Below are 12,530 nucleotides of genomic sequence, written 5' to 3' on the forward strand. Positions count from 1 at the left end.
TTAATCATTTAATTTTTTACTCGCCCCTCATGACAAATGACAAATTTCTAGTTTTGCCATTGCTGACCCCCTAAAAAAAATCCTAGAGCCGCCATTGACAGTGTTTTTTTAAAACTTTCAACCAGAAACTAATCATTATTCGCGACGAATGGGTTTATAACAAGATAAATTGTTGTTCTAAAAAGTTTTTTTAAAGTGCTGATATTCAAACTTGAAGTGGAGAGCACTTAGTCAAATTCAAGATAATCACTTTAAGTCTAAATGGCAAGTGACCAGCCACTCACCAACCCCCCTAGGCTACAATGGACAAAAGTTGAGGACTAATAAACAACGTGTAATTCATCCAAAATTCTTATCTTTCTTTGTACTTTACCCTTTGCAAAACTCTTCTACTATAGTACTATGTCCAATGCACATGAGCCGTTTGAGAGCTTGGGAGAAAGTAAAGAGAAAAAGACAAAAAAGCTTTTGGTTAACAAGCAAACAGACGTCAACATCAAGAAGTACTATTTTCCACAAATTTCCCTCCTCACAAACCAAACTCCCAAAACAAATTTTTTTTTTTTTTTTTCCTTTTCACCTTTTGGAACTTTGGAAGGTCCGTTCTCACTTCACACACTTTGATATCAACAACAAAAACAAAACAAACTCAAGAACCCAATCTCTGTACTCTCCATCTCCATCTCCATCTCCAAACTCTTTCTTCACTTCCAAAACTCTCAACAAAAAATGGAGAGTTTTGCTCTTTCTTCTCTCTCCACTTCCTTCTCTCTCCCCACTCGCTCTTCTTTCCTTCACCACCGTTTCCTCCACCACCACCACCACCACCCCATCTCCAAATCCTCACCGTCCATCTCCACTCCTCACTCCATCCCCACCCTCCGATCCTCCTCTCTCTTCTCTCCAATCAAGCCCACCCCAAACTCCTCCCTCTTCAAACCCCGTTTCCTCCCTCCAATCCACTCCTCCTCCACAAAGTCCCCAAACCACCCTCCCCCATCTCCTCAAATTACACAATCAGCCAAACCAATCCCACTATTTCTCTCAATCTCAATTGGCTTAATCGTCCGATTCCTCATTCCCAAGCCCCCCGAAGTGACCCCACAAGCCTGGCAACTCCTCTCCATCTTCGTCTCCACCATCGCCGGCCTCGTCCTCAGCCCATTACCCGTCGGCGCGTGGGTTCTTGGGCCTCACAGTCACCGTCCTCACCAAAACTCTCTCCTTCGCCACCGCCTTCTCCGCCTTCACCAACGAAGTCATCTGGCTCATTGTCATCTCATTCTTCTTCGCCCGCGGCTTCGTCAAGACCGGGTTAGGCAACAGGATCGCCACCTATTTCGTCAAGTGGCTGGGCCGCAGCACCTTGGACTGTCCTACGGATTGACCATAAGCGAAGCCCTCATGCCCCGGCTATGCCCAGCACCACCGCGAGGGCCGGCGGCGTCTTTTTGCCCATAATTCAGTCGCTGGCGCTCTCTGCCGGGAGCAAACCCGGCGACCCATCTGCTAAAAAGCTCGGTTCTTATCTTGTTCAGTCTCAATTTCAGGTTTGGTTATGTTGCACATTTGATTTCATTTGTTTTTTTTTTTTGAGTTTTAATTATGATAATTTCGAAACATTGGTATTCGGTTTTGTGTGTTTCTCATTATTAAATGAGATCGTGTATGTATGATATGAGGGTCGTTGAAGTTATAGCTTTTTTTTTAATTATCTAGTTGATGCTCTGTTTTTTTTTTTTTTTTTTTTAATATATATTTTAAAATCTTGATTAAGTTTAGCGATGCTATTGGGATTTTTATATAGTTGATATAGACCATTTTTTTAATATTAAATCTGCTTATCTATGGTGTTAGTCCAATTGCACATTTGATAATGTTTACCAGCTATTATTTAATTTGATATGTCAATGAAAACTTACTAGATATAGGAGAACTTTTGGATATCCATTGGGTTATGTCGTGCAATGGCTTGTTAAATTCCATTGTATATAGTTATTTATTTATTGATAAAGAATACCGTCATTTTTTACTCCTTTTCCGATGACTGCCTTTTGAGTTTCTGTTCAATGCAGTTTTTCCATTGGCCATTTCGTAGTCTAAATTGGTCAACTTTATAACAAAAGCTATGGTCTTCCGGCTTCCTCATCTCTTTCTTTGGTGTACTAGGATCATGTCTAATGGTTGTTGTGTTGGACACATATCCCAATCAATACCTGGATCATCTTTTATGATCTTGTTACTTAAAACATTTTGAAATGCCCCCTTCACATGGGTATGAAGAAATCATCTGCCCATTTGGATGTATGCTCCACATTTTTGTTTTGGTTCAATTGATCAAGAAAAGTGGGAGTAATTAGGATAAAAAATGTTCATTTTCTGATGATCTTTTAAGACATTCAGAGTATTATAATATATGGGTTTAAAGAGGAAAATGCAGTACTAATTGAATTGCTTGTTTTTAAGTTATTTTACAGAGCCTAGTAGAAACGATTCTAGGTAATAGCGCTTGGACAATAAAAGGAAGGTGTGTTCATTTTCATGAAAGAAAACTGCAGATAGAGTTTGCTTCTTGGGTTGATTTTAGTTCAGGGGATTGATAATGAGTTTTTTTAGTTATTAGAGACTTTTAATTTTTTTGATTTATCTCATGTTGATAACTACCCCCAAGTTTTGGTACTAATGCTTTGTTGTTGCTGTACCTCATGTTGATAACTAGATATACTTTTCCATTTTTTTTCCCAGGACAAATAGATGTGTTAGCTACATTAGATGGTATCTACAATTCCTTTTTCAGCATCGATGCATATCGTACTCTGTCCTTGTTAAATTTATGACTCTATGTTATTCCATGATCGATGCTGTTTAATTTTGTCATCATGTGATACCTAGGCAACTGATGCATTGCTCATTTGTGACGTGTTGACAGTCTTCTAGTAACTCTAGTGCTCTTTTCCTAACTGCTGCTGCTCAAAACCTGCTCTGCCTCAAATTGGCTGAGGAGCTTGGGGTGATAGTTTCAAGCCCTTGGGTTAGTTGGTTCAAAGCTGCTAGTTTACCAGCAATTGCCTGTCTTTTAGCTACTCCTCTAGTCTTATACAAGTTATATCCTCCTGAAACCAAAGACACACCAGATGCCCCTGCCATGGCTGTAAAGAAATTGGAGCATATGGGTCCTGTTACAAGAAATGAGTGGGTGATGGTCAGTACAATGCTCCTTGCAGTCTCTTTGTGGGTCTTTGGGTATGTAGTATGCCTTACTTTGTGATAGTTATTATTAAATTACCATCTCATACACACACACACACATACACACACACATATATCACCACATTGTTCCTTTTTTTTCCCTGCTGATAATTAGTTGCACAAAAGTCAATTGTTTTAAAAAAAAAATTAAAAAAAAAACTACTGGGAGAGTTGAATTCTCCATTTATTTTTTGGTATCCCTTGATTTGTTAACACTTTTTTTGGCAATTGAACAAGACTCAAAACATAAAATAATACTCTTGGGTGTCTAGAACAACTCACTACAGCATATTCTAAAAAATAAGAAAATTACCAAACTACCCCTATTTTTAGTAAAACTTTATTAAAACTGAACCAACAACTTTCTAAAGTAAAGAAACTAAATACTTAGATTCAATAATAACTAAAGTAGCCTTCAAAAAGTGCCAAAAAGCCCCCCACATCAAAAACTGAACTGAAAACTTTCTAGGATCATTTAGTATTTAATCTTGTTTCTCGTTGAACACTTTACTTTTTGCATCATTAAGCCTAATGTATAAGTTATCATTTTAGGACCTTATAAAACCCCCCAAAAGAGGAAACAAAATTGGTGAAATAATTTCAAAAATTGTAAATGGATGATTAAAAAGTCTTCCCATGGTAAAGATTGAGCCCTATATCTTGTCCTACGTTAGTCCTCTACACTTGAAAAAAAAAATCACCAGGGATTTGTTGAATTCAAAATTGAAATTTCCTTGCCATGTAAAGGGATATTTTAAATATATCAAAATCTTGAATCTCTTAACATAGAAATTCCCAAATATGTATAACCCAAATTTCTTTTCCTCATTCTTTAATAGATTGACAGTATAGACCAAATTACTATCTGAAATAATATAAAATTTTCCCACACTAATAAAATCAACTTGTTGGATTCATTAGAATTGTAATCAACTCACTAGCTTGATCTTTGAATTCACGAGATATGTGATAAGACTTAACGAAGTTCTACTGTTTTAATAAATTTGTGATCACTCTCCACATTACACTCCGTGACTTCTTTATGATTTTTTTGCCAAAGTTTTCTTCAACTTCTAATTGTTTAACTTGCAAGGATGTCTGATCTTGTTCTTCAACTTTTTTTTTTTTTTTTTGATAAGTAAGAAGAGAATATAATTAATAAAAGAAAAGCAAGAAAAATACAAGGAGTTCACGGTAGTGAACGAAGGAAAAAAAGGAACAAAAAGACAGAAGTAGCCCTTAATCTATTCTAATAGACGAAAGAAAATCCATAAGGGTAGAACAATCTGAGAAACCCCAACAACGAGACCAATCAAAGAGGGTCTGTTGGCAAAGCTCTAATAATCGAACCACAGTTTTCCCCTCATCCTCAAAAGACTGCCGATTCTGTTCAGTCCAAATGTTCCACAATAAACAGCCTATACCAAATTCCAAATATCAGAACTATGTTTCCCAAGCCAATTATACCAACAAAATAAAAAGTCCGCAATTGAACCTAACATGACCCAATCGATCCCAAACAGCCGAAGCATATACATCCACAAAGAATGAGTTATCAGACAAAAAAGTAACAGGTGATCCACAGATTTTGCATTGCAACAGCACATATCACAATGATTTGCCAAAGGGCGACCACGAAGCATAAGGTTATCCAAGATAAGAATCTAACTATGAGCTGTTGTCCACATGAAAAAAGCCACTGTTTTAGGAACCTTAACTTTCCAAATGCCCTTCCAAGAGAAAGTGGAAGGAGCTGCATTTTGGATCTTATGATAAAAAGACTGAATATCGAACTTCCCACTTCCATTAAGATCCCAACAAAGCTTGTCACACCCTCCACCCCTAGGAATTCAGGTTTGGATGAAATGAAGTAGAGAGTAGGTGGCCGCTAACTTCCAATCATTGAATTCCGTATAAAATCTTAAACTCCATACTCTGTCATTATCACCCATTGGAGGGCTTAACACTTTAGAAATACAAGCCTCCTTATTGGCTGAGCACAAAAATAACTGAGGATAAAAAATTTTAAGAGGAACATCCCAGTCCACTTATCATGCCAAAAAAGAATATGAGAACCATCCCCCACCACAAAAGAGAAATGCTTAGCGAAAGTATCCCATCCTTCACTAATTCTCCACCATAACCCACAACCATGAGCCTTTCTACAAGCTCTAGTGCACCAACCCCCTTTTCCCTCCCCATATTTCATGGCTATGACCCTTCGCCACAGATGAGTGGTTTCATGGCCATACCTCCAAAGTCATTTCCCTATTAGGGCCTAATTAAAAGACGCCAAATGCTGAATACCCAAACCACCCAATTCACGTGGTAGGCAAATGTTTTCCCAAGCCACCAAAACACTCAACTGACGAACCCCACAAGAAGTTCCTTTGAATGCGTTCCAATCTAGTCGCCACAGATTTAGGGATAGTATAAAGGGAAAGGTAATAAGTCGGAAGGCTTGAAAAGGTGAAAAGCTTTTCAGCAAAGTGAGTCTACCACCCTTTGACAAATAAAGCTGCTTCTAGCTTGAAAGCTTCTTTTTCATCCTCTCAAGGATTGGATTCCAAATAGAGGCTGTTTTATACAAGGTTCCCAATGGCATACCCAAGTAAATCATAGGCAAATTGCCCACCCTGCATTAAAGAATATTAGCCAAAGTCTGAATGTTACTCACCTCCCCAATAGGGACAATTTCACTTTTTCTCACATCCACCTTCAAACCAATAAAAGCTTGAAAACAAGTCAAAACCAGCCTAATAGAAAGAATCTGCTCTCTAGAGGCATCATAGAAAAGAATGGTATCATTAGCAAATAATAGGTGAGAAATACGGATACCAGTAGAATTAATAGGACCTGCATGAAAACCCTGAATGAAACCTCCTTCCTCAATTTTCTTCAGGATATGACTTAAAACCTCCATGATCAAAAGAAAGAGAAGGGGAGACAAATGATCACCTTGTCTAAGACCTCTAGGGCTACCAAAGAAACCAATAGAAGATCCATTAACCAGAACTGAGAAGCGAACGGTAGTGACACAAGTTTTTAGCCATCTTCTCCATCTGCCCCCAAAGCCCATCCTCTCCATAGATAAAACAAAGTGTCCCAATTCACATGATCATGTGCTTTCTCAATGTCTAACTTACACACCACCCCCGGAGTACGACATTTCAGTCTAATGTCTAAGCACTCATTAGCAATAAGTACTGAATCCAAAATCTGTCTGCCACCAACAAAAGACTTCTGTGACTCCGAAATAAGTTTATCCAACACCTGCCTCAATCTATTTGCCAAAACCTTAGATAATAGCTTATACACATTGCCCATTAAGCTGATAGGCCTAAAATCTTTGATATTCAATGCATTATTTTTCTTGGGAATCAAAGATAGAAAAGAAGCATTCAGAGACCATTCAAACTCTGTGCTTCTATGGAAATGATCAAAAAGGCCATGATGTCTTTTTCCACAACATTCTAGCATTTTTGAAAAAATGCCATAGTGAAACCATCAGAACCTGGGGCTTTATCACCCTCCATCTCTTTAAGAACCTTTACCACTTCCTCCTTAGAAAAATCCCTCTCTAATTCAAGCCGCTCTATCAAACTCTAATCCATCCATAGAAGGGCGCCAAGTATTTGATTCAGTGTACAAACTCTGATAAAAATGGACCACCTTAGCCCGCACCTCTTCCTCATCCTCATAGAAGACACCATCCACCTCTATACCCCGAATATGATTAGTTATTCTATGGGAGTTAGCTACTCGATGGAAGAAGCGAGTATTATTGTCCCCCTCCTTTACAAATAAGATCCAGGACTTTTGTCTTCAAGAAATCTCCTCCAAAGAGGCAAGATGTGCAATCTCGCCTTTAATTTGAATATGACAAGTTTGATCCTCCTGTGAAAGTAGCATCCAAACCCAACAATTCAGATAAAAAGCATTTCTTCCTAAAGGCCAGATCCCCAAATTCCTCCTTATTCCACATTTTCAAGTCATCTTTACGAGCTTTTAATTTACGAGCCAAAATAAAGCTTGGAGAACTCGAAAAGCAATACCCATTCCACCATTGCTGAACCCATTCTACAAAACCCTCTTCTTTCAACCACATATTCTCAAACTTAAAGGCACTCTGACCTTTATTAACACTACCCGCCACCACTAGAAGTGGGCAATGATTAGAAACTACACGAGGGAGTACCCTTTGAGACATGTTTCCAAAGTGATCTACCCAATCAACCGATGCCAAGGTTCTATCTATTCTTGACATATACAATCCCTCCCCGAATCTCTAAACCAAGTAAATGAAGCCCCTTCAAGAGGTAAGTCCACAAGGTAATTAGCCTCAATGAAGTTTGAAAAAGCAAACATAGCCGGACTAAAAGCCTCACAACCAAATCTCTCACTCAGAAAACGAATAGTATTGAAATCCCCAAACACACACCATGTCGCATTCCACCTGGAGTGCATCCTTGTAAGCTCCTCCCATAGAGCACCCCACTGACTATCATCATTAGGCCCATACACTCTTGAACAAGCCCATACAAAGTCTAACTTTGGCTTCTTCTCTTTCAAAAGCTACATGAAAATTTTTGTCCTTCCCCATAAAAGTCGGACCCACTGCATAAGGCCCTCACTTTTGTCTTTACCCCTAATTTTTATTTGGAAAGCTTGATTCCCGGACTCAAAACTGCAATCTGCACTACCTCTATAAGCATCAATCAAATTGCCAAGATTTACCCAACAATTTCTATGCCTACTACATTGCAAACCATCACATCTCTATATGTTCTTCTAATAGAAATAGGCACATCACAGATTTCACTTACCTCTAATTCTAGATCTTCACCTTTCCTGGCCCAACCATTTTTATATGGTGTAGAATGCTCCTCGAACTTCTTCGTAACAAAATTCTCACTACTACCACTATCCATAATTATGTTACAAACCTTCTTTCTGATAGTGCCCTGTGATTAAAACATATTATGGTGTTGCATTGGCTCTTGCAAGCTGCACCATAAAATTTATGTGCTCAAGACCATGTTCAACAAATGCTTGGCCCTCAAAAAGCCTGATTTTCTCCAACCCTAGGTTTTGATGACTAGGGTTTTGGTTTATCAGTGACAAACCAAAACCAATTGTCAGTAACCTTTAAAAAGCGGTTAGGATTTCTTGCACCATTCATTGGTTATCTTCCTTGAACAGATCAAATTTGTCCTTTGGAATAGGCTTTTTACCATGGTCCTCTGGTGTAGGATTGTCTGTATTTCTTCTGCCAGTTGCCATTATGCCAGAGTATTCCCTCTTCTGAGACCGACCAATTAATGCAGCGGAAATGATAAAGTCCTGAGTCCACAGGGTTTTGAAATCCACCAAAAATAAACTTTATAGATTTTATTGATTGAAAACTGAATTAATTATCTTGGTTTACAACTTGTAGGCCAATTTATAGGCTCTACAATTCTTTTTCTCTAAATAATAATCTTATTAAACTAATCCTAACCTATATGGTATGTACTAGGACTCTATTTTGACTAATATAACCCCTAAAACCCCTAAAATGAAGAGCTAAAAATCAAAATTAAACAATGTCTATATTTACAAAAAATAATTATGTCTTCCGATATAGAGATTGATACCTATATCTTGTTCTAGTTTACCAGTGTTGCATGAAAATATGTCCTAGATTTTATCCGTGTGTGTTTATATTTTTTCCTGGAATGGAGCTTTCGTTTGAATGTAAATATATTTCTAAAAGCAATCGTTATGTTCTTTTAGTAATACCTGCAGCTCAATATATATGATGTTCTTATCATTGTTAGCTGAAAGTTGCAAACTCATTATATCTTCGGTATGTGGTTTCTATTCCAATGTGTTTTTGTCCTATTAGGTTTTTGAATAATTAATATTTCTTTGTCCACTTGCAGTGATGCTCTTGGTATAGCAAGTGTTGTAGCTGCAATGACAGGCTTATCCATTCTCCTTTTGTTGGGAGTCCTTGATTGGGATGACTGCTTAAGCGAAAAATCCGCATGGGATACCTTGGCTTGGTTTGCTGTTCTAGTGGGTATGGCAGGCCAATTGACGAACCTTGGTATTGTGACCTGGATGTCTGATTGTGTCGCCAAGTCGCTTCAATCTTTCTCTTTGAGTTGGCCAGCTGCATTTGGTGTTCTTCAGGCTTCTTACTTCCTCATCCACTACCTCTTTGCAAGTCAAACAGGTCATGTTGGAGCTTTGTACTCTGCATTCCTTGCTATGCAGTTGGCTGCTGGGGTTCCTGGCGTGTTAGCAGCTATGGCTTTAGCATACAATACAAATCTTTTCGGTGCCATAACACATTATAGCAGTGGTCAGGCTGCTGTATACTTTGGAGGTGTGACTCTTACACATATCATGCATAACTTTCTGTTGATTCATCTTTTTGTCCTTGTTTTTAGATGACAAGTGATTTAGCTCTTATTATTCTTCTGATCTATTGTTTCTGTTTCTTATGACTTCCATTTTTTGGACGGTTTTAATTTTCGGCAGTTCATTGATACTGATGTAAAAGAAAATATTTTGTTTTGAATTTTAACATGGGTATTTATCATAGAAGAAATTCAAGATGTCTATATCCGTCCGTTCTTCTTGATTTTAAGGACTAACAATGAAGTATCTCTTTATGGAAAGCCTTCAGAAGTTAATTTTATGATTTTACCCCTTTTAAGATCTGTTGCTGCATGGTGTCTAATTTTTTTTTTTTTTGTTGTTTTTACTCAACAGCTGGTTATGTAGACCTTCCCGATGTATTCAAAGTGGGATTCATAATGGCTGTTATCAATACTATCATCTGGGGAGTAGTTGGAGCTTTTTGGTGGAAATTTTTGGGCCTCTATTGATTTTCAATTTCAATGTAAGTAATGGCCTTCCCTGTTGTACGTTTTCCTCTTTGAGGACATTGTTGAGCTCATAATTTTATCTCAGCAAATTTTCATTTTTAGCTGTTATCTTTAATAGCTTTAGCTCTGTTTTACCACAGCAAATTTTCATTTTTAGCTGTTGTCTTTAATAGCTTTAGCTCTGTTTTACCATTGCAGTAGTGAAACAAAGCTCATTGAAATATGATTCTTTTTAGGGTGGAAATCTAAATTAACGATTTGTATCAATCCTGTTTTCTTCCTTGTTCAATTTTGCATGGAACCTTAGGTCATGCAGTTTTTTGTTATTCATTTTCTGTTTTGTACTCTACCATGTATAAAAGAACTTTTGTCATTTTTGCTGCGCCAAGCATGCTTCACTTAGGGTGCATTTGGTTGGAGGGGTGGAAAAGTAGGAGGATATAAAATGGTAGGAGGAAGGAAAAGTGGGAGGATAAAAAAGATTTTAATTTTTTTTTTAGTTGGGAGTGGAAAAAAGGAGAGATAGAAACAATTAGTTTGTATAAATTTACTAATATATCTTTTGTTAAAAAATGATGCTCAATTAAAACAAAAAAAGTGACAAACAACCACACACAAAAAAAGCAATCACCCAAATTTATTTTTTTTAAAATCACGTCTAGTTAAACAAAATAAAAAATAAAAAGAAGAAAGAAAAAACAACCATCATGCTTAGGCCCTAGGAAAAAAAAAAAGAATAAAAGAAGAAGAGGAAGCAACGTCCAAGAAGGCAAAAGAAAAAAAAAAGGATGTAGATTTTTGTCAATCAAGAAAAAATGCATCCTCATCCAGTTTTCTCCCTATTTTTGGGAGAAAACATTTTGGTGGAGCCAAGGAGAAACACTCGGGCTCCACCAATTTTTTCTCTCACCTCCCTCCAACCAAACACCCACAAAAAATGTTTTACTAAACAACTTTGTGCTTAATGTTTTTCAGTGAACAACTTTGGGATTATAATGTTTGTGTAGTGAACTATGATTATATTTTTTTGTTGGGTGTGGAATTTTTTTAGAACCCTACCTTAATATGATAATTGAAATGAAGAATAAATATAATTGAGAAGCCTGGGAAAAAGAAAAAAAAAGAAAAAAAGAAAAATCTTCTGCCCATGTATTTGCAACATTTCCTGTGAATACCATTTAGATGGCATGAATGTTTAATTGGTAAATGATGTTTTGGTTAGTAGGTTCCTGATCAAATCATAATTTCAAATATGCAAAGCGCTGATTGTCTTACGCCACAGGTGTATGCAACAAACGCTTCACATGTACTTGGGATCTGCACATGTGGACCTCACATGTATATGAGAGATGTTGCATGCACCCGTTGACATAACATATCACCTCGTGCTGGACACCTATCCTAGGTAAGGAATTCTGTTTGGAATTTTCTTTCTTTTTTTTTTTTTTTTTGATCGGTAAAAAAAACTTCATTGAAAATAAGAGAGAGAAAAAAAAAAAGAAGAAAATTTTTCTTGGAATTTTATCTACTATTTCTTAATGCATTCACATAAAGAGCTAAATTCTTCTAAATAGATCATTGGAGTTCAAAATTTGTATAGATTTGCATATTGGAATTCCTATTGGAGCAGCGTTGACAAATTATTAGCAGTTTGAAATAAACTTTGATGTACGTAATTTCTGTGTCGAGCTAGATCAAATCAATACACCTTGACCCTTCCCTAAAGTCATGAATGGTAGGCAGATATGGAACTTTGTAAATTGGCTGAGGTCTTCAAGAATCAGCCTTACTTGGTTGGCATCAAAAGTATATGCTGTTGAGACGAGGGAACTATAAAACATTTAACTGAAGCAAAATTAAGTTACCCATCTAGATTAAAAATTCTAATATTGCCAAAACATAGTCAAATGGTTCACATCACAGTAAGTAAATACAGTTCTTAGGGATAACAACTTGCTTCCTCTGCTCACAACGGTAAAATTAATGGTACAAGCAAAAGCCAAAAGCGACTATTCCGGATGGAGGGCATCCTAATTTTTCTATTCCCACTTTGTTGCAATTTTTTTTTTCCCAATTATATATAAGGAAGTGGTGTCTTTTGGTTAGATTATTCCACCCCTTATTCATGAGACACCCCGAAAATCTCATGGACCGATAGTGTGCTGGATGGAACTTGAGCCTTTGGGTTTACGGCACATCCTTCAAACCTATTGAATCTAGTGGTTCACTACTTGATTGTTTCAAAAGGGACTGTTACACTTCTTTTCTCCTCATGTAGTGATTTTTGGTAAATGTTGCTGCTAGCAAATTCTTGGTATACTAATCCGTCAGTTCATGGACTAATTCAATTGCACAGAAGAATGGTTTTTTCTCTGCACTATAATCCCTTCAAACTCGTCAGAC

General features: G+C 37.2%; 1 protein-coding gene across 1 annotated transcript; it reads left to right on the top strand.

Moving 5' to 3' along the window:
- Positions 1 to 571: 571 nt before the first annotated feature.
- On the top strand, positions 572 to 10,228 carry LOC112022991 (dicarboxylate transporter 2.1, chloroplastic). The gene is given in 7 exon segments (XM_024055610.2): positions 572 to 1,181; positions 1,183 to 1,364; positions 1,367 to 1,402; positions 1,405 to 1,550; positions 2,930 to 3,243; positions 9,174 to 9,622; positions 10,012 to 10,228. Coding segments are annotated over 7 exon segments (1,695 nt in total). The 5' UTR covers positions 572 to 729; the 3' UTR covers positions 10,128 to 10,228.
- Positions 10,229 to 12,530: the final 2,302 nt, after the last annotated feature.

This window comes from Quercus suber, unplaced genomic scaffold, assembly GCF_002906115.3.
Source record: "Quercus suber isolate HL8 unplaced genomic scaffold, Cork oak 2.0 scaffold_488, whole genome shotgun sequence".
NCBI lineage: Eukaryota > Viridiplantae > Streptophyta > Magnoliopsida > Fagales > Fagaceae > Quercus > Quercus suber.